Here is a 26,500-nt window from a genome sequence, read left to right on the forward strand (position 1 = left end):
CTTCTCTTCAAGCCAGCCCCTCTCCTTTGTGTCCATGACTACCGTCTGAGTTTAAGCCCTGGTGCCCTCTTTCCTGAACTTTTACAACAGCCCCTACATGGCTCTTTGTAACCTATCCAGTGTATATGAGGCTGCCAGAAAAGCATCCCCAAGGAAGAGCTCTGGTCATTTCACTTCACTAACCCAAACCCCTTTGGTGGTTCCTCAGTGTTCAGCTAATAAAAGGAAAACCCCAGTTCTTTAGCCTGATTTTTCAGGCCCTCCAAAATTTGACTCCAAGGTTGTCTTCCTTGACTAGTCTTTGTCCTTCCTCCCTTCCATTCTCTGTGCCTGTGTGCACTCCCTTTGCCTTCTTTCCCATTGCCTTTCTGCCTACAATACCCTCTGTCCTGTTTCTGCATGTCCAAATATAAGTATTCTTTTTTTTAAGGTTTTGTTGTTTTGTTTTGAGAGAGAGAGAGAGAGAGAGAGAGAGAGAGAGAGAGAGAGAATCCCAAGCAGGCTTCATGCCATCAGCACAGATCCTGATGTGGAGCTCAAACTCACGAACTGAACTGTGAGATCATGACCTGAGCTGAAATCCAGAGTCGGTTGCTTAACCGACTGAGCCACCCAGGTGCCCCCCAAATGTAAGTATTTGTTTACCCCCAGCTTAAAGCTCCACCATGCTGATCCTTTCAGCGGCAAATGATTTCTCTCTGCTCTGAATTCCCAGAACATTTAATTTGTTTCTTTTTTTATGGCATATATCACTGTTTTATGACATGGTCCTTTATGGACGTTTCTGTGGCCTCATTGTGGGACTTCATCTATGATCCAACTTTGTATCCACATTATTGCCTAACTGTACTAATATAGATAATAGGGACAGTGAACGTTTTTGAGTAGGGGCTGCTGAACAATCAAAATCTCAGCTGAAAAAAGTAGCACCACATTATTTTTTGAATGTCTAAAATCTCATCAAACTATACTTTCCCAACCAACTCTTTTGTGAATATTTCCTAATTCTTCATTTAAAAAATTAACTACTTAGGGGCGCCTGGGTGGCGCAGTCGGTTAAGCGACCGACTTCGGCCAGGTCACGATCTCGCGGTCCGTGAGTTCGAGCCCCGCGTCGGGCTCTGGGCTGATGGCTCAGAGCCTGGAGCCTGTTTCCGGTTCTGTGTCTCCCTCTCTCTCTGCCCCTCCCCCGTTCATGCTCTGTCTCTCTCTGTCCCAAAAATAAATAAACGTTGAAAAAAAAAAATTTAAAAAAAAAAAAAAATTAACTACTTAAAAGAGAAAAATGAATAGTCTTCAAAATTGAAATGAGGCTTTTTTCTCTTTGGTATATCTTTTCTCCATAAATAAAATTTTTCAGTTCAATGTGGCAAGTCTCAGCATTTAACTATTCAGTGTTGTTTATCCATGTACAAACATGACACTTTTCCATGTGGATGTGCCCATCAAATGGGCTCCCTAACACAAGCGTTTGTTCACAAAACCCTAAACTCTTCAGTTGGTCTTTTACTAAGAAAACATAAGTGATGCACACGTTTCCTTTTGTTTGTTTTTTAACCGGGAGGGATATTAGTGCCTTAATCTAATTGATTCGGGCACCCCTCCCCAATCAATCAAGACAAAGTAAGTTATGGTACCTCTGCCGTCTCCTACCTAATGTCTTTCATTCTTATCATACTTTAAAACAGTGTGTCTCCATATGCATGGATTTCTCACCAGTATCTTCTGGAGAACGTGTTACAAAAGTATATTTCCAAGACCCACCCAAATTCAGAAATTTGGGGGTAGATCTCCAAGAATCTTTATTTTTAGTTAGCCTCCTAGATGACTCTTATGGATCCCAAGTTTGTGAATCACAGGCTAAATGATTATCCTCTTCTAAATTCAGAGAGAAGCAGAGACCCATTATAGCATTGCCCAAGTGCACCTTAAATAAACCAAGAGGGTTGAGAGAATCTGTCCATCTTCTTTCCTTACTCAAAGTTTTTTTTTTTTTTAAGGTTTATTTACTTATTTTGAGAAAGAGAGAGGGAGAGAGAACAAGTCGGGGGAGGGGCAAAGAGAGAGAAAATCCCAAACAGGCTCTGCACTGTCAGTGCAGAACCTGATGAGGAGCTCAATCCCACCAACTGCGAGATCATGACCTGAGCCAAAATCGAGACTCGGCCACTTAACCGGCTGGGCCACCCAGGTGCCCCTAAATTGTTGCTTTTAAATATAACTTGCCCTAAATATTTTATTCTGAAAATGTTCAAACACACAGAAAAGTTGCATTAAAAAAAAGGACAGTGGACACCCATATACTACACTACTAACATGTTACTGCAGTGGCTTTATCACAAGTCTATCCTTTTATCCATCTCTCTGCTCATCAACCTGTCTTGGTTTTTTGGATGAATTTCAAAGTAAGTTTCAGACATGGATAGTGTGTAATTTGGGATGATGGTGAGTTGAAGAATAACAGGGCAGTGAGTCCTTGTAGTCCTGGTGAAAACACAGTGGCCTCGTTTGCTTGAACAGGATTGGTGGCTGCCTGGTCTCTGCAGGACATTTAGAATACATTTACTCAAAGACAGAAGGGTAGTTTTGGGCTGGCTGTACACAGCCCCCACAGAGTAGTATCTATTTGTCTCTATTCATTTGAATAGAAGCTTTTGTTCTATAACTGGAAGAAGAAGGAGAGGTTTGGGGCCACAGAGAAGAGGAGAGATTAAATATGGAAGTAGATGGCGGCAGTGGCCTCTCTCCTCTTCTATGGCTTTTAAGGCCCTAATGGAGTTAGCGGCAGAGGTTTGCTGGGTTCGTGGTTAGCAACAAAGGTTGTGAGTCAGACTGCGGAGACCTGCATTCCAGCTACCCCAGGCTGTTTGAGCTTGGATATATTCCGGTTCTTGGCCTCAGTTTGCTGGTCTGTAAAGTGAAAGTAATGACAGTACCTACATTATATTGTTGAGGAGAAAATATGTGTGCCTGACGTGTAACTTAATCAACTTCAGTTGCTAAAATATAATTACATTCCTTGATGAGTTTCCTTAAATTTACACAAAATTAAAATATATGACTGTTGGAGCTGGTGAACAAGGAAGAGACAAGTAATCTCAGTGATTTTGACAAGTAAGCCTAAAAGGAATTCAGAGGGATGCAGGAGGGAGCAATCCTGAAAGTCCTTTCAGACAATCCTTTGCGCTTAAAATGAAACCTAATTGCTTTCCTTGCTCCGCAAGGCCTCTACATTATGCGGCCTCTGCCTACATCTCCAGCTTTATCTCCTCTCCTCCTTTACTCGGTCTTTAGGACAAACTGTTCTCTTTGCAAGAAAAGTCTCCAGATCTTTACGAAGTTTGATAAATGGATAAGGCCTAGGGCGGCAGGGGCGGGGCTAGAGCGGGGGCGGGGCTAGAGCGGGGGCGGGGGCGGGGCGGGGCGGGGTGGGGCGGAAGCGGGGGCGGAGGCCCAGGAAGTGACGGCCCGGCCGGTGGTCCTTCTGGAGTCGGTGTAGTTCGCGGCGCCACCTGTGCGGCCTCCGCGTTCCTGGGCGATGGAGAATGGAGCGGTGTACGGCCCCACCACTGAGGAGAACCCGGGCCCTGCCAGGGGCGGCCGGAGCGGCCTGGCCGCCTACTTCTCTCTAGGCCGGCTTCGGTTGCATCGGCGCCTGTTCAAAGTCTTGCAGCTGGTAAGTCCGCGGCCGGGGTGGGCGAGCCTGGCCGGGGCAGAGGGGGTCTGGCCCCGGGGCCGCCGGCCTGCGGGCTTGGGAGGCTGCCGAGCTGCTTCTCCTCGACCTGGTTGTTCAGGAAGCGGCGGTTTCCACACCCCCAGTTCCTTCTCTGTCTGCTGGAAAGGGGGGCGTTACCTCCTGCCGCCGGGCTGCCTCTCAGCCCCAGGGTCTCCCCGGCTGGGTCCCCGAGGACGACCTAGGGCCCCGGAGCGTGTTACGCGGGTCCAGGAAATGCGTCGGAAAACCCAAGTCAGCCGCTCAGACTTCTGTCACTCCATCATCAATTACGACCTTCGTCTCCTCTCCCAGCTGTTACTCTGCAGTATCGTCCAAAATGCCTGTATTTAGACTACGACGTGCTTTGTGTTTATCTTTCTCTGGTTCTTGCGGTTTTCCTGGTACGAGCCCATGGGGCAGTGTAATTTGTTGAACAAAGTCTTCCGTTACTCCTCACGGTATTGAGATGTGTGTATTCAGTAAATTGTCTCCCAGATGTCTTATATTGGCTGGAAAAGAATTACCTCTGAAGGAGCGATATGTGTGTACGAAGTACAAAGTGAAAGGGACAGCTTGTATTTGTGTGCAGGTAGCAAAAGTAGGGCATGGCATACCTCTCCCTCAATTTTATTGAGTTTCCGTTTACTTTAGGCAGTAAACGCGCCTTCACCTAGTAGTGAAAATGTCAAAACACCTTTGAATTTTAATTCACATTACACACATGCTGACATCCCAAGTTCTGTTTTAACCAAGGTGACCATTTTCCGGAAGAGGAAAAATCAGACTGCCTAGAACGTTTGTAAGTTGGTTTTGTTTAATCATCTCAAGTAAAAATAGCCAGTTGGTTTCCTTAGGAAGAACTTAAGTTCTTAGAATTCCGATAACCAGAACTTAACTTTCTTGGAACTCAGATGGCCTATTTTTATTAAAGAGAAAAATAGCTGTCAGAAAAGCGGCCCTGCTTATCAAAACGATCACATCTGGGAATAGTTTGGGAATCACTTGGAGGCAGGTGACAGTGTGGCCTGTGGAACCCAAGAGGGTCTGGCTCTCTCTCTTTCCAGCTTCGCTTTGGGTGGTTCACACTGGAAACCTTTCAGTTCTTTCCAGGCATCAGGGGTTCCCTCCAGCCATTGTTCCTTTGTTATCAGCCGTTCCTTCTGCCCAGAAGTGCTTCTTTCTGTTCTTTTGTCAGTTCGAACAGGACTTTTAGATATCAGCTGTGTTCCTCTGCAGTAGAGCTGAAAATGTTTCTACATAAATAGTAGAACTCTGTAGAACAGAAAAGAATTCGTATTCATCTGAAATATTCTTGCTGCTCTAAGGACATCATCAGTATTGGTGTCCTGCCTCTTAAATCTCCTATTTTCAGTTCTGTTTTTTTCCTGTTTAATCAGAAATGGCAAAGCTACAGTAAAATTTCTCATTACCTTATTTATACTTTAATAAACTGTATTCCATACCCCCGGAAAAGAATACAACCAGAAATTTTGGTGATAGACTTTTGACTGGGTTGTGGAGAAGAGGAGCAGATGAATTTGCCTCGCAAAAGTTGGTAGACTATTCCTGCTTGTTCTCCATCATACCATAAGGAGAAGAGGGAAAGAATAAAAACTAATGTCTCTTTTTGAAATCCATTTACAGGCATATCTCAGGTACGGTGGGTTGGGTTCCACACTGCCGCAATAAAGGGAATATCGAGTCTAATGAATTTTTTGGTTTTCCAGTGCATATAAAAGTTATGCTTACACTATACTGTAGTCAATGAAGTGTTCAATAGCGTTGTCTACAAAATATGCATACGTTAATGTAAAATATTTTATCGCCAAAAAATTCTAACCATTAACTGAGCTTTCAGTGAGTTCACTGATCACCATAGCAAATATAATAATAATGAAAATGTTTGAAATATTGCAAGAATTACCACAGTGTGACACAGAGACCTGAAGTGAGCAAATGCTGTTGGAGAAATGGTACCAATAGACTTGCTTGACTCCTTGTTGTCTCAAACCTTCAATTTGAAAAGTGCAGTAAAGCAAAGTGCAGTAAAATGAGGTATGCATTTATTTCTTTATGGGGAACTTGTAATGTTATAAGAATACTTTCTCTTTTTTAAAAAATGTTTATTTGTTTTTGAGAGTGAGTGTGTGAGCTGGGAGGGGCAGAGAGAGAGGGGGACAGAGGATCTGAAGTGGGCTCTGTGCTGACAGCAGCGACCCTGATGCAGGGCTCAAACTCACGAACCACGAGATCATGACCTGAGCTTAAGTCAGACGCTCAACCGACTGAGCCACCCAGGTGCCCCAAGAATGCTTTCTTTAAAACAGATTTTAAAAAATATTTCATTATTGCTTTCCATTTTGATTGTTGTCTTTTAGTTCCTGCTTTGTTTCAATAATGTCCTTTATCTTTTCACAACAGTATATTGTAGGAGTTATGCAGAAAGTGCCAAGGAAGTTATATATGAAATAAAACTGTCATCCAGCTTGGGCAACAGGCAAAGTTTTCTTTGCTAAAGTAGAAGTACATTCTTAAAAGCCACATTCTGCCTTTAGGTTGTTTTACTTTAGATAACTTTTTATTTATTTTATTATTTTTTTTAAGTTTATTTATTTTGAGAGAGAGCACGGAAGCCGGGGAAAGAGAGCGAGAGAATCCCAAGTAGGCCCTGCACTGTCAATGCAGAGCCCGACTCAGGGCTCAATCTCATGAACCACAAGATCATGACCTGAGCTGAAATCAAGAGTCAGGCACTTAACTGACTGAGCCACCCAGGCGCCCCTAGATAACTTTTTCTTTTTTTTTAATTAAGTAGCTTTGGAGAGCTCCAATAAGGAAACTACTGTAATGGAGAACCCCATAATTAGGAGAGGAGGTACTTTAACAAGGGAACTGGAAGTCATGTGACATTTTATCCAAAATGTGGTGCATTTCTGTGTTTGTGTATGTTATTCCAGACCCCCAAATCTTACCAGATTCTGAAAACCCCAAAAGAGAAAGGAATCTTACTCTAAAACTTAAAAATCAGACTCTGCCTACTTAGGACATTCCTAGAGTTAAAGGAGACTGAATTAGCTTTCCTCCGAGGTTCTTTTCACTGTGTTAGATTTTTACAAATCTCCGGCTCTGGGGGGTGCTGGTACAGTGCTGAACGCCAAAGGGGTACAAGGGGAGCCTACAAACGGAAGGAGAGGTCAAAGATGAAAGAGCATGACTAGCTCTTGAGTTAGATACTTTTGGAATTACATAGCTGTGTCTACTACCATTTCTTTAAAACTCAAAGGCTTGTCCAGAATATAAGCATCCCTTACCTACCAACTGCCCTTCCTGAGCTAAAGAAGAAATAAAGACTCAGCTGGGAATGCAGTGTAAGGAGTCATTGCAGTCCTAAATTTATGCAGTTTATTTATCAGTGTATTTTATCCTTAGATTGGTCCTTCTGCTAGTGTGTGTGTGTGGGGGGGGGAGTTGTTATTTTTGAGGGAGTTTGTTTTTGTCTTAAGGGGAACATTGCCACTGGCCACCAGATTCCTTGCTAGTAAGCTGGTGCAGTGATCTAAATCTGTGCAATATTCTCTCTGCAACAAGCTGGCACTGTGTGCATGGTACCAGTTGAATGTCCTGATGGCTGCACAGTACTGTGATTATAATGACTCTTCAAGCAAGCGGTTTGCTTTAGAATTCACCAGTGATTTAAATTTATCAAATTATAAAATGCAGTTAGACTCTGTAGGTCCCAAGAAACAAATCACCTAGAAGCAGTTTATCTTATAATGGTGTCCTTTTCACCATTAAATGTGAAAATTGATCTGTACTAAATTGAAATGCTATATTTTTACCTTGAGGAAGATCCATAATGTCAGCAAATTATATCTTTGAACCTTTGTGAGAGTCAATATTTGCCTAAGGCAAGGGAGGCTTAGCCGAACTTCAGGCTGACAGATTTGTTTACTTGGATCTTACATATGACTACAGGTTGTTGTTTTTTTTTTTTTTTAACGTTTATTTTATTTTTGAGACAGAGAGAGACAGAGCATGAACAGGGGGGGGGGGGGGCCAGAGAGAGGGAGACACAGAATGCGAAAGAGGCTCCAGGCTCTGAGCTGTCAGCACAGAGCCCGACGCGGGGCTCGAACTCACGGACCGCGAGATCATGACCTGAGCCGAAGTCGGACGCTCAACCGACTGAGCCACCCAGGCGCCCCTGACTACAGGTTTTTAGTAGCAAGGTCATTAATTCACGAATTAATATAATTTTGTAATTGGAGCCTTATAATGAATGGCGAACATTAAAACGTTCTCTTTAGGGCGCATGGGTGGCTCAACCCGTTGGGCGTCTGATTCTTGGTTTTGGCTCAGGTCGTGATCCCAGGGTCATGAGATCAAGCCGCCCCCCCCCCCCCCCCATCGGGTTCCATGATGAGCATGGAACCTGCTTGAGATTGTTTCTCTCTCTCTCTGCTCCCCTCCCCTACTCATGCTCTTTCTCTCTCTCTCTCCAAAAAAAAATTTTTTTAAAGTTCTTTTTATGAGAAATGCTTTAGTTGTAGACTGTTAAAGACAAATGGTAGAGACTTAGTATTTAATAACGACTGTTAATTTTAAGGAGGACTGAAGTTTCAGAAAGGGTAGTGAAACTGAAACGGAGAGAGACAGAGGGTAGTCATTATTTGAATGTTTAAATCACCAGAACTGTGAGTAAGCCATGTCTTAGTCACTAAGATTTCCCAAATGTGTTGACCCTAACACGTTGGTTTTAATGTAACATTTAACAGCAAAAGGGGAAATGCACAGAACTCTGATTGTAACTTCAAAAATCCAGTCTTATAGGGGAAGCCTACACAGATATACATAGTTGTCAAATGAACCTAATAAGCAGTTTTTATGCGGCTGGGGGGGTGGGGAGGGGAGAAAGCACAGAGTGGGAGTCAAGAGACCTGGGTTTTTGGCTGTGCCTGGCCAGCGTGGGACCAGGCCTGTCCGAGATTCATTCCATCACCTGTAGACACAAGGGTAGGAGACTGTGCCCTCCAAGAGGCTCCCAGCTCCAAAAGCTTGACAATGCCCATAGTTCTATGGGAACTTTTTTTGTTATTTGGGAAATTTTTATGTTATTAGAAGAAGCGGCACTGGGCATACTGTTGTTAGGTACTTAGTATTCATTAAGCAATATTTAATGTGAGGTCTTCATGTTACTGAGAGTAAAACTTTACCAGAAAATAATAATTGAGCCTTTCAACTTACTTTTTTTTTTAATTTTTTAAATTTATTTTTCAGACAGAGAGAGACAGAGCATGAGCAGGGGAGAGGCAGAGAGAGAGGGAGACACAGAATCCGAAGCAGGCTCCAGGCTCTGAGCTGTCAGCACAGAGCCCGACGCGGGGCCCGAACTCACAAACCGCGAGATCATGACTTGAGCCTAAGTTGGACGCTCAACCGACTGAGCCATCCAGGCGCCCCTTTCAACTTACTTTTAACATTCATCATTCTTTCCTTACCCAGTTCAGTGACCTTACCTCTTTTCTTATCCCTAACCACTTTGGTATTTAATGCTGGGGACTACACATTTCTTGAAATTATTACTTCTCTTAACTTACACATTAAAAAAAATTTTTTTTTACAAAGTGTTTGTTTACCGAAAAATATACATAAATTAGAAAATACGATAAAAATAAAATAAGCACCACTTTACTACCACCCCCTTCACTTCGATTAATGATTTGGAGTATGTTTACTTGCTTTTTTTTTTTAAGTTTTATATATATATATATATATATATATATATATATTTTTTTTTTTAAATGTTTATTTACTTATTTATTTTGAGAGAGACAGTACGTGTGTGTGAGGTTGGAAGAGGGGCAGAGAGAGGGGGAGAAAAAGAATCCCAAACAGGCTGTCAGCGCAGAACTGGATGCGGAGCTTGACCTCAGGAACCGCGAGATCATGACCTGAGCCAAAATCGACTTAACCCAACTAAGCCACCCAGGTGCCCCTATAGTTTTTTGTTGATTTTTTTTTTTAAGTTTGTTCACTTATTTTGAGAGAGAGTGTGTGCATTTGCAAGCAGAGGCAGGAAGGGCAGAGAGAAAGAGAGAGAGGGAGAATCCCAAGCAGGCTCTGCACTGTCAGCACAGAGCCGGACATGAGGTTCATGAGATCATGATGTGAGCTGAAATCAAGAGTTAAATGCTTAACCCACTGAGCCACCCAGCTGCCCCTGTTTACTTGCTTATTAAGGAGTTTTCCTAAGAAGTGTTATACTTCCTGTGACTTGTTTGTCAGGTGCTAGTTTCTCTTTTCCTTCCTACTCCTGAACTGTGATACTCTTTCACGCCCCACCCAGTCCTCTGCGCCTCCTGTCTTGTAACCAGCTAAACCAGGCGGGCAGTCCCTGTTGCTTTCATCCAGAATCCATACTCCCTGGCCAGATCATCACATAACCTAACACCTGGCTCCTTAAACATTTTTATCATCACTCCCCACCCAGTTAGGTCAGTTGTCCTATTATTTCTGCGGGGCTTACCATGCAAATTCTTGCCTTCATGAATCTGTTCTTTTCTGTCCCCCACCTGGAATGTCCTCTGTCTGTCTAGATCGTGTGTGTCTCTTGGCCCTGCTTTGAGTCTCACTTTTCCACTTACCCTTCTCTAGCCACTATTAGGTGGATCCAAGCATTCTCCTGAGATTTCCCGAATTTACAGATAATGGATGTTCAGTTATGAGGTGTATTGTTTTCTTATGCACGGATCTTGCTGCTCTGTCCTTGTGTTCCTGTACATACTACAGTGTTGGATCAATAATACTCAAATACACTTTTTGAAAAAGTTTTTTAAAATTGAGATATAATTGACATGTATCAGTTTCCGGTGTATAACATAAAGGTACCGTATAGTGCTGTCGGAGATTATATATAGGAAGGTTAGGGGCATCGGACAGAGATGGGGAGTCAGGAGTAAACTTCATACTGAATATAGTTTGTAGTGCCGATCTCTTGGCCTTTAACTGGGAGTAGGAACTAGTAAATGCCCAAGCTTGGTATTGTACCCCTTTAGTCTCTCAGGATGTCCGTGCAGAATCTGCCTTTTTTTTTTTTTTTTTTTTAATTTTTTTCTTTTCAACGTTTATTTATTTTTGGGATAGAGAGAGACAGAGCATGAACGGGGGAGGGCCAGAGAGAGAGGGAGACACAGAATCGGAAACAGGCTCCAGGCTCTGAGCCATCAGCCCAGAGCCTGACGCGGGGCTCAAACTCCCGGACCGTGAGATCGTGACCTGGCTGAAGTCGGACGCTTAACCGACTGCGCCACCCAGGCGCCCCAAATCTGCCTTTTAATACCCATCTGAGGCTTAAGGTCAGTGAGAATGACTCCTGTTAATAAGTTTGGAACAGGATTGGGGCACCTGGGTGGCTCAGTCGGTTGGGCTTCCGACCTCAGCTCAGGTCACAGTCTCACGGTTCATGGGTTCGAGCCCCTCATCGGGCTCTGTGCTGACAGCTCAGAGCCTAGAGCCTGTTTCAGATTCTGTATCTCACTCTCTCTCTCTGCCCCTCCCCGACTCGCGCTCTGTCTCAAAAATAAATAAACATTAAAAAAAAATTAAAAAAAAATAAGTTTGGAGCAGGACTTGTAATGAAGACACTGGTTGCTGCTACCTGAGCTAGATCCTGCCATTGTCTTGCAAAGAATAGACAAACAGTCTATGTCTCTAGAAAAGACTTTACTGTCCTATAGGCTACACAGATGGGAGTGTTCCTGATAATCTAATTTATTGTAATAAGAATGGCTCACGATCAACTCTTCTCAGACCCCAGTTAGAGTTTTAGGCTGAGATCTTCTCACAGTTAATTGACTTGTGTACACCTGAGGTATATTTTGCAAATTTCTCATAGAGAAACTGCGAAAAGTTGGGTACGATTTAACATAGAGGCAAGAATAAAGCAAATGGAATATTAGACATTTAGTATTTTATTATACTGGAGTCATGTACAAACTCATCCTGTAATTATAATTTCAGGAGATTGGGGAAGTGCCTTTACACAATGGCTTTCTGGGATTCGTCTTGCTGTGTCACTTTGTATCCCGGGTGCAATGATTGGGAGTGCCTTACCTGACCTCTCTCTGAATGAAGTTGTTTGGGACATGCTGGACTATTTTATGACTCACTAACTTGTAGGAAATCCTAGCAGTAAGATCTGTGTTTATCCTTACATAGATTCTTTTCAGAATTTCGTTGGAGGGGAGAAATCCCTTAGAGGCCTTCATACCAATGTAGGTTTGGCCTTTTCCTTTTTAACTTTTTCTTTTGAAACAATTGGACTCACAGGAACTTGTGAAGCAAAATGTACAGGGAGGACCTCTGTACTCTGTGTGTGTGTGTGTGTGTGTGTGTGTGTGTGTGTGTGTACATTTCTCTGCAGTTTTATCACGTGTGTAGCTTCCTAGAGTCACTACCACAACTGTTCCAGAAACCGTCCTATCACCATAGGGTTCCCTCATGCCACCCCTTTAGAGCCACACCTTTCCCTTCTCCCCTGGCCACCACTAATGAGCTCTCCAGCTTTGTAGTTGGTTATTTGAAGAAGGCTGTGTAAGTGGAACCATGTAGTAGGTAACCCTTGAGTTTGGGAATTTTTTCCACTTTGCATAATTGGCAGATCATCTAACTTGTTGTGTATGTGAAGTTTGTTCCTTTTTATTGCTCAGCAGTATTCCATGTTATGGGTGTACCACAGTTTCCTTCATGGTGGAAGGACATCTGGATGGTTTCCGGTTTCCAGAACTCTTATGAATAAAACTGTTATGAACATCCACGTATTGTTTTTTGCCTAAGCGTGAGTTTTCATTTCTCCTGGAGAAGGTAGGAATGCAGTTGCTGGGTCATATGGCAGTCGCCTGTTTAGTTTTTAAGAGACTGGTCAGCTGTTTTCCGGAGTGGCTGTGCCATTGACTTCTTCTTGATGACAGTATGTTGTAGGTTAGCATTTTTATACTATGCAGTGACATGTATCTGCTTCTTTTGGTAGCACTCTTGGTGCCATTAATATATCTGGTTGCTTCTGGCCTGAGGGGCAAAATGACATTTCCCGATAGGCTTTGGTTTAGGTCACCATCTTGATGGTCTTAACGCTCAAAGGAAACTCCCCTAGCTTTCACAAAACCCACACAACCCACACAACCCTGCCCAACACAAACCTGCCCAAGTGAACCTCTCTTCTTTCTCTTCTTTCTGTTTCTAGAGGAGAGTTAGCCCCAAACGTGAGCCCCAAATCCTACCTATAGAGAGCTTCTTTTCTTCCTCGTCTTGAGACCCACCCATCTTACTAGTTTCTGCCTTTTTAAGCATGCTCAGTTCTCTCCCATCTTGAAAGTCCCATCCCTTTGACCTTGTCCACTACTCCCCTGTCTGGCCAGTCTTTCCAAAGTACAGCTTGTGACTGTGCTGGCTCTATCTCACCGCTTTGTCCTCCTCTCACTTCTCACTGTGCAGTGCTGTAATCTTAGCCTCCCTGCCTGACCACACTGCCATGGGCTTGCTGATGTCACCAGCAGCCGCCTGTAGCCCAGTATGATGTAAGTGTTTCAGTGTCGTTCTTACCTGACCTCTAAGTAGCATTCATTATTCTTGATTACTTTCTCTTGGTAGAAATCCTTTTTTCTTGTTCTACTACCTGTTTGGAATGCTGTTCCTGATTGTCCTTTGCTAGTGTCTCCGCCTCTGCCTATCCCTTAAATCGTGGGGTTGCTCAGAGTTCTGCCCTAAGCTAGCTTTCCTCCTTCTGGGGGATCTCACTGGCTGATGCCCACGTCTTCGTCTCCACCTGCGACCTCTCCCCTGGGCTGTAGACCTGCGTACCCTTTTGCCTCCTAGATACCTTCCTTCGCTCTCTCACAAACCCCTCACACCCAGGATATTTAAAACTGAATGGATTCTCTCCCCAGCACCCTTGCCTCTTAAAAAAAAGAAGAAAAACCAAAAAGACCCGACTCTTCTTTCTGCAGTGAGGCCCCAGTGTATCAATATCGTGTGTGCAGACGACAGTGGGGGTGCTTTCATGTAATGTTGAGTTGCCGAGTTCACCAGAGTGAACCATTGTCCGTTTAGGGCACAGCATTCTGACCCACGCCCCTGTCTGGCACTCTTGAGCACACTTGAGGCCCCTCTTGCGCGCTTTTTTTTTTTTAACTAATTAATTAATTTTTTAAATTTACATTCGAGTGAGCATATGACTTCAGGCCCTCTTGAACACTCTCGCCTCTGCCATCAGTCGACTTGTGTTATTCGCAATACTGCTAATTATGCTTTCTATCGTCAGACATTTAACTAAATATCACACAGACTAAAATTGAGTGTGGAAAGGAGTTGTTTCCTGTGAAAACGAAATTGTATGCTTTGGCAAGTCCGAAAAATAAATTACTAAAGTATTTGCTGTGGAATTAAGTTAAGAGTGAGACGCCTGTTGTAGAAGGCTAGTAAAACTTGTCCAAATCTCGAAGGATTCTGCACTCTGCTTCTCAGGTGTCCAAGGCCTTGCTCCACTTCAACTAACATTGGTCTGGAAGTGGTAGTTACAGATGAAGAAAGTGATGAGTGCAGAAAACATGATGTGGAGTTGCAGTCAGTAGGCTCAAACTGCAAGAAAAGCCCAATTTCAAAAGATTGGTGAATAAGTGTGCTTTTTTGTTTTAAGTTAAAGCGTTCAAGTATGTTATCTTATTTCCTACTCTATTTATTTGTCTGTTTATTTATTTATTTATTATTTTTTAAAGTTTTTTTTAAATGTTTATCCATCTTTGAGAGACAGAGACAGAGTGCAAGTTGGGGAGGGGCAGAGAGAGAGGGAGACACAGAATCCGAAGCAGGCTCCAGGCTCCGAGCTGTCAGCACAGAGCCTGATGCAGGGCTCGAACCCACAAGCTGTGAGATCATGACCTGAGCTGAAGTCGGGCACTCAGCCAACTGAGCCACCCGGGCACCCCATTTATTTATTTATTTTTCATGTTTATTTATTTTTGAGACAGAGAGAAAGACAGAGTGTGAGTGGGGGAGGGGTAGTGAGAGAGGGAGACACAGAATCTGAAGCAGGCTCTGGGCTCTGAGCTGTCAGCACAGAGCCTGACGGCGGGGCTCAAACCCACAAACCGTGAGATCATGACCTGAGCCCAAGATGGATGCTTAACCAACTGAGCCACCCAGGTGCCCCTTTCCTACTCTGTTTAAATGTGTCCTGATAAGGGCTTCTACTGCGTCTTGCAATGATTTCAGACTGTTCTCCATTACTACTACCTGGTCACTGTCTTGCCCTGATTTCCTACATCACCTTCCCAACTGGATGTCCATCCCAGGATCTGCCCTTTCCCCAGTCCCTTCTCCATGTTGTAGCCAGCAAGAACTACTAAAAGCATAGACCTGATTGTGCTGCCCATTTGCGTGAAAATCCTTAAAATCCGATTTTTAATAATAAGAGAGGACCTTTAGATCTAGCCTCTGCTTACCTCCCTAGTCTGGTTTAATCATTTTTGTGCTGCGGTCCCCTTCCTTCACACTGGATAGTTGAACCATGCGGACTCAACTCACTGCATGGTTCAGTGGGGCGGGGGGATATATGTATGCATTGGGGTGGGAGGGGTACCAAGCTCTTGCACCTCCAGGTCTTTCTGTGGACTGCTTCTCTGCCTCGAGCTTCTTTCCCTGTCTTTTACCCCCGAAGCTGACCCTCCTGTCCTTCGGGAACCCTCTCCTGACCCCCCCCAAGTGGAGGGCCTCTCCTGTGTGCTTTTATAGCAACACGCTGTGTTTTGCCCATTCTGGCCTTTAGCACTTGGTAGTTAATTATTTGCGTACTTGGATTCCCTTCAAGGCAACCGGACTGTAAGTTCTGTGTGGATCAGCTGCATTTAGTAATCGTGTTTGCCCTGGTCTCCACTTCACAGATAGTTGCGTGGACCAATATGTTTTCTGAATACTGTAGGCTTCTCTGGAAAACACTTAAGTGAAATGTTCTGTTTCTTTTGTAGTTGCTGTCTCTGCTGGCCTTCGTCTGCGAGGAAGTCGTGTCACAATGCACTTTGTGTGGAGGACTTTACTTTTTTGAATTTGTGAGCTGCAGTGCCTTTCTCCTGAGTCTCCTCATTCTGATTGTGTACTGCACTCCAGTTTATGACAGAGTCGATGCTGTCAAAGTCAAGTCATCGGTAAGCATGAAGACCTGTCATCCCTCTATGAAGAACATAGCTGTTTGGAGTCCTGTGCTGTTTTATTGTTCAAACTAGGGATGCTTGCAACACTCAGGAGCAGGAGAAGACACTATCCATTGTTCCAGTTCTGCCCTTCGGCAACTCCATTTTCCCTGCCAGATGGTGGGGGAGACGGGGAAAATGGGATGAGAAGGAGGACGGACACGGCCAGGAGTTTACAGTTATGGGTGGTTTCCCCTAACTCCCGTTAGGTATTTTTTAAAAACTAGGATTTTTGTCACTTTTGATTTCTCACATTTCAGGGTGTCGCTCGTGGGCTCTACAGTTTTTCATTGTACCTGTCCTGTGCCAGGCATTACGCTGGATGCTAGAGAGTGATGAACTAATGTGACGTATTTCTGGAACTTTTAAAATGAAACACCACACAGGGGTGCCTGGGTGGCTCAGTCGGTTAAGCATCCGACCCTTGATTTCAGCTCAGGTCGTGATCTCAAGGTCACGAGGTCGAGCCCCACGTCAGGCTCCATACTGAGCATGGAGCCTGCTTGGGATTCTCTGGCTCTGTCTCCTGGGCCCTCTCCCTCCATGTGTGTGTGCACGCTCTCAAAAAAAAATAGTAGTAAAAAAATGTTTTAAAATGTGACACCACATAATCCTACCTGTGGTTTTGATTTTTATTACAAAGAAATTTATCCGTAAGTGGATTAAGGAGGCATTTGTTGAATTCATTGTTCAGAAATTTCCCTTTTAATGAAAGCGCACATTGGAAATTTTATTTTCACAAAATCAGTGATACATAACTCTCTAAACCCGGTCTGCTAGCGCATGTTTTTATTTGAGTATAGTGTGGATTTGTGAGATGACACATGAGATGATTCACACACTGACTGCACTTAAGGAAGGAAGGAAGAATTGAGCATTTTACTTCTTCAGTAGTATTGGAGTAAAACAGTAGTGGTTTGTGAAGAATTGTACATGTCAGGGTCGACATACGTAAGAATTCACATCTCTGAGGGAAAAGATAAAACTTAGGGTAAATTTTTAACTATTAAGAATAAGGGATAGGGGCACCTGGCTGGCTCAGTCAGTAGAGTGTGTGACTCTTGATCTCGAGTTTGTGGGTTCAGGCCCTACACTGAGGGTAGAGATTACTTTAAAAAAAAAAAAACAAAACAAAATGGTGTAACAAGATAAATACAAATCAGTAAAATTCTGTTATTGTTTTGAATTAATGAGAAGTAAACATTGGGTCATATATTAGTATACACCTAAGATACTTATTTTTATCTGTACACCCTTTTGTACTACCCTTTATCATTTTGTGCTGTAAGATCTGTTACCTTCTTTTAAAAGAATTATTTTAAGGTTAAAAATTAAACAAAAAATTGATACCACAATAGTTAAAAAAGTAACTTTGAAAAAAACAAAACAAAACAGGTAGAGTCTGAATCCCATCCATCAAGTCTTTGATGAGCACGTACATGCGGATCTTGGTGTGGCCAGTATATGACCGTTCCATTACCTTCCTTGGTAACAGCTGCTGTCAGCACAGACTCGTGTCAGATACTTTATATACTGTGACTTAGAATCCTCATATTGTAATGCTCCATTTTTCCATTGAGGAAACTTAGATTCAGGGTGGTTATGTAACTTGTCCAAAGTTACACAGCTAGGGTAAAAATAAACCGAGATTGGAACCCAGAAAAACCCTCCACACTCTGGATTCCGTTCTGTGGCCACCGCTGAATCCTGTCGGAACCAGTGCCCTAGCCAACTTTAGATGCTGTCATGGCCGATATCAGCCCCCCGGTGTCTAGATCTCTGTATAATGATGACAGTAACAGAGCCTATTTATTGTATGGAATATGCATATTAAGATGAGGATACAGAGAATATCTTCGAGCTTTTGGTAATCATATTTGTAATCTCTAAGTCCTTCCTTTCTGCAGACAGGTATGTGGTAAGATTTGGGGGCAAGTGAAAAGTTAACCTGTGTCTGAGCTGATTGATTTTTAGTTCCAGTGTATGAATTTATATTGTAAACATTATAAGATTGAAGTGATTTTTTTCAGCTTTTACTCTCTCCACAGCAAAACAGTATCACTGTCCATACGAATATTTTTAAAAATGTTTAAACTTTAGTGCTGCATCTGTAGTGTTTAAGAACCTTGATCTTTTTGACAAGAAACAATATTACAGTATTTTCCAGTTTAATGGTCTATAACTAAACAAGATGTAAAACATTTATGACATCTTGAGCATTTAAGTTATTTTAGAGTAAGTGCTGATCTTAAAATGCTGGGGGGTAGGGCAAGGAATAAATCAGTCATTTCATCCTAAAACAGCCTTTGTAGATATTTTACAAAAAAACTGTAAATATTTTATTTCTTTTGGGTGTTTTGTGTCTATTCATAGCTGATGATTAAGAGTTACAGTCATATATGTTGTACTTTTCACCTAACACTGTAAGGATTCCATGTTTGTTTGAAAGGTTTAAAAATCACTTTTACTCCTGACATGTTAACGGACTCAAATACTTTTTTAATGTCAGAGGTTTTCTGTTTTGAGTGTGTGATGGGGTGGTGATGGTGGTAGTGTCTAGGGAGGACCAATAAGCTTTTTGAAGGGAGAATCGTTTCTATTCCATGCTATTGTGGCTCACATTCTGTCAAGAGTAATAGTAGCCAAAAGTTGTGGGACACTTACTGTGTGCCTGATACTGGCGGTCTAAGCATTTTCCACAGATTAACTCAAATCTTTAGAATCACTTATGAAGAAGATACTGTTCTTATTCCCATTTTGCAGATGGAGAAACTAAGGCACACAGGTAATTAAGTAACAAATTCAAAGTTATACAGCAGGAAGTAGTGTAACTGGGATTTGAACTCAGGTGGTCTGGTTCCAGAGCCCATATTTATCGAACAGTAAATTATTCTGTCTCAAAATGGTTGTCCTGTTTAATACCTCCTTGAATGAAATCCAGATATTAGTAAATGGAGTTTTATATTTGTGTGTCGCCTATTTGAAATAACATTCAAAGGAATAGGAAAAACAAAAGTATTATAGAAAAACACCTCTTTTAGAAGCAAAAAGAAAATCTCTTAAATTTGTTTGTAAATGTTACGTGAACAGCGGACAGTCTGGGAATTCTGTGTTGGGTAGTTTTATCGATATTAGGTTTACTGGAGATGCATCTCAGGAAACTCTGAAAGTATCAGACTTAAAACCCTGAGCAATGGCTGTCATTTTACCGGTTTCTCCTCTGAATCAAGTGTGCATGTCAAGTGCTGTTTGCAGTTGGCATCTGAGAGGGAGCCTCACCAGATAATGCCAGAGAGCCCTTGGGAACCCATGGAGAACTTCGTGTCGTGAGCTACATTATGATGAGATATGGAAGCCTCTATAGAGCAGATAAGCTCATCATACAAGCCCATTTTGGGTTACTTACTTGGAACGATTGAAAGCAATACGTTATTCCAGAAAATTTACGTGTCTAAAAACATACTATTGGCATAATTTTATTTGGTTAATGACAGGTGGTTCATCTGATTCTCTCTTTTCTAGAGTGCTTTCAAAGCACTGAAGTACTGTCAGGCCATCCTAGCATAGAATCCTGATCTTCCTTAACTTATGACGGGGTTGCATCCCGATAAAACTCATCGTAAGCTGAAAATACCGTTAAGTCGAAAGTGCATTTAATACACTTAGCCCCCGAACATCATAACTTAGTGTGCTCACAACACTTACTTTAGCCTGCAGTTGGGCACAGTCATCTCCCACAAAGCCTGTTTGATAATAACGTGTTGACTCATGTCATTGAATACTGTCCCGAAAGTGACAAACGGGAGGGCTGTCAGAGTACCGGTAGTTTACCCTCGTGATCGGGGGCTGGCCGAGAGCCGCTGCCACAGCCCAGCAGCACGATGGAGGGTCACCCCGCGCAGCGCCAGCCTGAGAGAGGACCCACACCCACAGCTGGAAGTACAGTTCCTACTGAATGCATGGTGTTTTGGCACCAGAGTTAAAAATCATAAGCGGAACCATTGTAAGTCAGGGACCATCTATACTTTGAAAGGGAGGAAAAATTTTTTTGTTTCTGGTTTTTCTTTTTTTGTTTGTTTTTGTTTTTGCTGGGAGGAAGATGGCATGTAATAAACGGCTTTGGAAATTTTAATATGTCCTAGAGAAAACGACACACACACACACACGCATGGCCTTTTGGGGAACTGCTTTTATTGAAAGATTATCTTGTGATGTGCTCTGAATATGCCCCATCCAAAGTATGGATAGCATTCCTTTACAGGGTAATTAATGAATGCCAAGCTTATGGAAAAGTTAGAAGCTGAAGCATGTAAATTTGGGTTGCATGAAAAAGCTGTGTCACCAAAGTTTTTTAAAAGTAAAAGCCAAAAACATTTGTTTCTATGAACCTAACCCTACTGTATTCTTTGTGCACGTGTGTAGGATTTCTATATTACTTTGGGCACAGGATGTGTGTTTTTGTTGGCATCCATCATTTTCGTTTCCACACATGACAGGACCCCAGCTGAGACAGCTGCCACTGTGAGTACCTTGTATTTTGAACCCTTGCTTATTTTTGTTTCCTTAGAAATATGGAGCTTGGAAAGTACTAAAAGGTTATACAATAGGGGAGCATTGTTCATCTTTTAACTTATTTTTCAGTGTAATTTTGAACGGAGGACCTAAGAGCAAATAAACATGATATAGCAACCTAGAACCTGTGTTTAGAATTTGACCACGTTTTGTTAATAAAAACCTAATCACTCCACATATGAATGTGTTCCTGCTAATGGAAGGGGTAGAACTTTGTTATCTGACTTCCGTATCTTCTTTTCGACTTTGCAGTGCAGCAAAAACACGCGTACGTGGCAGGTGTAAAATAGCCACACTAGGTATAGAGAATACACAGGAGAAATGATCGAAAGGTTCAGCCTGGTAGATGAGATCGATAAGGAAATGTTTTTATCTGAAATCCTTGGAGGACCAGATTTTTTTTTTTTTTTAATTCAGAATATTCTGGATTTTACAAAGGCAGTGCTGCAGAGGGCCTGGGGCAGACCCTGTAATCCAACATGTTAATATTTCTGAACCATGAATACTCACAGTAAAGGGGATAAAGACTGTAAGTAGTTTTGCCTGGTGTCACTTTTGAGCCAAGTAAATCATGAAAACGTTTGAGTTTTTGTAGCTTTTTGGATTTCAGAATTACAAATCAAGGGTCATGTCGTGGATTTGTGAACACAGACAAATGACAATAACAAATCCTCTTGCAAGTCAGCTGGATTCCAGTTAATACTTTGCTCATAACAAATTTGAAGTTATAATTAATTGAGTTGTCAGCTAATAGATCATTAAAACTACTCTCAATTATAGAAAACTTAAAAGGAGTTCAGGGACTTGCATGGTTATATCTACCTGTTCATGTGAGCAATTTGTTAGCACACATGTCAAAACAAAACCGAAATTAAATCAGTGCTGAACCTTGACTCATTCTAGCAACAAGTAATACTTATGCCTGAACCATAATCATAAATACATGAACCAATCGGTACATGAAGAGAAAGATCTAAGTTTTAATGACCTTTATGGTTAATTTCAGTTTATATACATATTTGTATTGCAGAGGAGTATGATAGGGTGATCAGTGAAATGTTTTAAGGTATAGAAGTTCATTGCTATAAAATCCTTAGAGGAAGTGAAATAGAACTGAGGAAAGTTGAGTTGAAGAGGGGGAAAAAAGCATGGCATAAAATTCCAGGTTGTTAAAACAAAGCGTGGGGCGCCTGGGTGGCGCAGTCGGTTAAGCGTCCGACTTCAGCCAGGTCACGATCTCGCGGTCCGTGAGTTTGAGCCCCGCGTCGGGCTCTGGGCTGATGGCTCGGAGCCTGGAGCCCGTTTCCGATTCTGTGTCTCCCTCTCTCTCTGCCCCTCCCCCGTTCATGCTCTGTCTCTCTCTGTCCCAAAAATAAATAAACGTTGAAAAAAAAAATTAAAAAAAAAAAAACAAAGCTTATTTGTATAATTAGGTGATGTGTTAGACTATTACAGTATTTAGATTTCATTGGCTATATTTAAGAGTGACTGGTAATTTAAAAACTCAGTATTTGTAATAAAAATAAAAATTAAAAAAAACTCACTATAATATGCTGGACATTACCTTTTGCAACTTATTATGAAAAAAATTTACAGACTAAATTAGTAAGGGAGCCCATTAAAAAAAGAAGAAAAAATTGAAAAGTATGTGAGCAAAAGATCGGGAATATCATTTGTCTGGATGCTACGGCATAGAGGGCCCTGCATGAACTGGGGCTCTCGAGGGGGTCAGGGATGGCTTCACAGACACAGTGACATCTGATCTGTCCTTAAAGCATGTAATATGTTTGCCCAGTAAGGGGATAGATGCCATCAAGCCAAAATGAAGACTCTAGAGGGAGAAGCGACTTGGCTTTAGAGATGTGGGACTGATAATTAAATTTAGGTTGGATATATTGGGGCTCTTTGGGTAAATTGATGAATTTGGAGTTCAGTTTGCTTTATAGTGAAATGAGGCAGGATGCATATTCTTGAGGGGTTGGGTGTGAAAAGTCAAGAGATTGGAACTACAACAAAATATTAAAAATCAAGAACAAACTGCTGGGGGCACCTGCGAGGCTCAGTCAGTTAAATGTCTGACTTAATTTCAGCTCAGGTCATGATCTCACAAGTTCATGAGATTGAGCGTAGGGCTGTGTGCTGACAGGGCAGAGCCTGCTTGGAATTCTCTCTTCCTCTCTCTCTGCCCCTCCGTGGCGCGCTCTCTCTCTCTCTCTCTCTCCCCCCCAAAATAAATAAATAAACATTAAAATAATTTTAAAAAAAGAACAAACTGATGGTTACCAGAGGGGTAAATAGGTGATGAGGATTAAGGAGAGCACTTGTCGAGATGAGCACCGGGAGATGTATGGAACTGTTGAATAACTATAGACCTGAAACTGACATTACACTGTATGTTAACTAACTGGAAAACTTAAAACTAAAAAAAAAAAAAAAAAAAAAGATAATAAAAAATCATGGAGATGGGGTGCTAGAGGTGGAAGGGACTTTAGCCATCACATACATCAGTTTTCTCTTTTTACAGAGCCGTTCTTTGGCCCCCATTTCTTTAAGGGTTTTGCTAGTGAAGAAGATTTCTTCTTAACAGAATTCTCAGAATGCTTGATCGTATGTTAGAGGAGTGCAATGAGGAAGTGATTTAAGGAAGAGGAAGTAGGTCATGGTGTCATGTTGCTGTGTCATGACAGTGTGACAAGTAACTGGAAAATATTTTTTAGGTAATTTAACCTAAAAGTATCTTCGAAATAGAATTTCTGTTTTGATAGTGATCACTTTGTGCCATTTTCACTCACTCCCTACTCACGTATTTCTCTTATCTCACCTGTGAGTCAGTCTAACCATTGCCAATAATCCTGTGTTTTGTATCATTTTCTACGGTTTTGTTTTTCATCTATTAACCTTAGTGTCACAGGTTTGGCACCCCACATACCCACATGCACACATAAGGCAGGACATCTCTCTTTTGTAGAACTTCGACTAGTAGCCATTATTCTAGATTTTTTTTGGTAACTTCTAGTTTTCTGATGGCCTTAAAAAGTCTTTTATTACCAGGGGTTGAGAATAACGTGTATAAGATAAAATTGATGAATCGTGTTGCTTGTATAAAACGCTTTCAGAGCCCAGTAAGAAATGTGAGATTACATTCCAAAACTCATCATACAACCTTCGCCCTTTCTTCTCCCCAGGTGTTTGGATTCCTAGCAAGTTTTATGTTCCTGTTTGACTTTGCCAGTATGGTCTGGGAGAAACAACAGGAGTCCCAGATGAGAAAATCTGAGGCTACCAGGAGGACAGAGGCCACTGAACCACTTAATGCTTAAGGACCTAGGGAATAGGTGTTGCATAAGGTATCAGCTGCGTAATGCCTGAGCCCTGGCACAAACTCTTGTAGAATTTATGTAATGGTTAAACCACTTCTTTGGGGGAACAAGGGGAAGGGCAGGAAGGCACTTTTATCAATATTGGACTCTGTGTCAGTCACCACAAATTAGGCCAGAGAACTTTTTGTTTCAAAAAAAAATGTATTTAAATAACAGTTAAAACTTCTGTCAAATGAAATGGTTTTGTTTCTGTTTCGGAGGACAGTTGTTTCTTTAAATCACATAGCTCGACTGATGATCTTTTATTCTGTCATTGAAATACCCAGGCTTTACTGTATCTCACTCAGCCTTAAAATTATATTGTAACGTTTTAGGATAATTATTATTAACTCTTTCTGAGACCTTTTCTAGCATAATAGAAACTGTATGGGAGGTGTTGTTATTTTATACGTAGAAAAGAAACAATATCAGAAACCCTATGTTTATACTGCACTTTGTTGTTGATAAGCGAAAAAAAAAAGATTTTTTATATAACACACAGAAAAATGGAAGAAACTCTCATGGCTAAGGACCAAAGATAAAAAAAGATGCACTTCTTGAATAATACAGTGATTATTAAAAACAGGCTTCAACTGCTTACCACTGTCTGAAGAGATTAGTTCATACTGGGAGCTAGGAATTGGTCCATTCCTCTGTTGATATATGGCTCTTCCTACCGAAGTTAATACAGCTGTATCAGTCTGTTCAGCGTTTTCTTCGAAGCCTACCCTCTTTTCAAAACCCCAGCTTTTGATTTTTCATCTATTTGAGATTCTCCCTTTTCTCTTTATCCACATGGTCCATACACTGTTTCATCATCTGACAGAGAGGAGTCTCTGGCCGATGGCGGTTTTCTTTAGGTAGTCCAAACTTTGGGGCCCTTTTAACTGCACAGAGTATGCAGCGGGATCTTTAGGTTTCTTGTTCCCACGTCGGGGATTACTCTGACTTCTCTTTGGGGGAGACCTTCTTAAGGAAGTATCTAGCAAATCCTGCCCAGGTTAACCCTGAGGATGGTGTAAGGGGGCAGCCCAGCCATTGCTCTTCAGACTCGTTCTGATCGTTTGCAAGAATGGCCTCTTGCTGGCAGGCTGTCTTAGAGCCAGCCGGCCAGGGCACTTGGTCCTTTCTGAGCAGTAGGTCTTTCTTATCCTCCTCTTAGAATTTTGACTCAGGACTCTGGTGTGAAGGCAGTAAGCCCACGTGTCAGGTACTTCAGGACTTTGGTGGAAGTCTCCGGGGCTAGGTGGACCGGGTGTTCCTTCTGAAGGAGTGGAATCGTGTTCCCAGTGAGACCATTTAATGACCCTATCCGTTTGAAATTTCTCATTTGTGTGTGTGGATGTGGCAGGTGCGGTGGTCAGAGTTCAGCAGCACGGCCTCCCACGGCTGCTGCCCTCTCTTGCTGACTCGGGACTGTATCCATTTGTTCCCAAGTTTGGATGCTAGTGCCCGTGGTGCTGTCACCACTACCCACCTAGGGGATAATGAACCCGATCACGGATGCTGTCTTTACTGGGCGTACCATCCACGAGAGGAGAAATAGCTTGGGTCCTGGGCCCAAGAATGAAGAGTGGTTCGAAGATAAGTAGCGTATGGTCAGCAAGTTCTGGAATTTCACCCCTGACTGTACACTGTCATTTTAAATATCATCCAGACCCAGCTGGGCTTTCACAGCAAACCATCCGGGCTACCTCAGGGTCCCCGCGCGTGCACGGGCTTCGTTGAGTTTGATGGGACGTGTCCCAGCTGGCCGCCTCCGTACAGCACGTCGGCATCCAGCCGCAGCGCTGCTCGCTCTGAGGCTTGGCTTGCGTCTCTTTTATTGGTGCAGAAGTGGGCCTCTTAGCTGCCACTTAACCTTCCCTTTGCAGAAAGATAATGTATTTGCTGGTATTTTGGGTCCCTCTGGAACTTTTCTTCATCCTGTTCTCTATGGGACCCATGACTGATTGGCCCCCCTCTTCTATTGTAGAAGGAATTCGGGTAAAAAGACCACGTGGTGAATAAAAAAAGTTCAAGGAAAACTTGGGACCAAAACCCCTTTGATCTCCGAAAAAGGGCAAACTCAATAAACTGAAATGTCACATAATTTTTTATTAACAGCCATGTTAGATTTGTTATATTTTATACAAATAAACTGTTTAAAATGGTTCTTAGAGATTTTAAGAGAAAATGCATACAATGTAAGAATTTTATAACTGCCATACTTAAATTATGTTCTGCTTGGGGACTGGGAAATGTATTTTTACATTGTTTATAGCCAATCGCTTTTGTATTTATCAATTTAAATCCTGTGGGTCTTTTTTCTTTTTTTTTTTTTTTTATCTCTCTCAATGTCAAATTTTGTAGTTTTCTTTTTAAATAAATCCATTTTATTGTCTACACCTTTGTAGTTGTTTCATTATCACAGAAGCCTGATGTTGAAGATGAAAACTTTCTCCAGAGTTCTAGGAGTTGGCTGTACAATCTTGGTAAGTACTTTGGTGGGATACTGGACTGTGCGTCTGCCCAGGTGTGAGGCACAGGTAGGAAGTTGGAACACACGTTGAAACCGCCTTTGTTGGGAGCCATGTCTGAAGAGTTGCAAAGGAATGTTAAGGACTAAACAC

The 26,500-nt window shown here is 42.2% G+C and overlaps 1 protein-coding gene across 2 annotated transcripts; it reads left to right on the plus strand.

The window, feature by feature from the left end:
- Nucleotides 1-3,439: 3,439 nt before the first annotated feature.
- CMTM6 (CKLF like MARVEL transmembrane domain containing 6) lies at nucleotides 3,440-26,273 on the plus strand. 2 transcript variants are annotated; one of them, XM_047875720.1, is made up of 4 exons: nucleotides 3,440-3,676; nucleotides 15,736-15,912; nucleotides 20,380-20,478; nucleotides 23,715-26,273. In XM_047875720.1, the coding sequence occupies exons 1-4, from the start codon at nucleotides 3,539-3,541 to the stop codon at nucleotides 23,847-23,849; spliced, it is 549 nt and encodes a 182-aa protein (XP_047731676.1). In that variant the 5' UTR covers nucleotides 3,440-3,538; the 3' UTR covers nucleotides 23,850-26,273. The 2 variants fall into 2 exon arrangements, with proteins under 2 accessions (XP_047731676.1, XP_047731677.1); XM_047875721.1 differs by lacking the exon at nucleotides 23,715-26,273 and adding an exon at nucleotides 20,947-21,818.
- Nucleotides 26,274-26,500: the final 227 nt, after the last annotated feature.

Source organism: Prionailurus viverrinus, chromosome C2, assembly GCF_022837055.1.
Source record: "Prionailurus viverrinus isolate Anna chromosome C2, UM_Priviv_1.0, whole genome shotgun sequence".
Taxonomy (NCBI): Eukaryota; Metazoa; Chordata; class Mammalia; order Carnivora; family Felidae; genus Prionailurus; species Prionailurus viverrinus.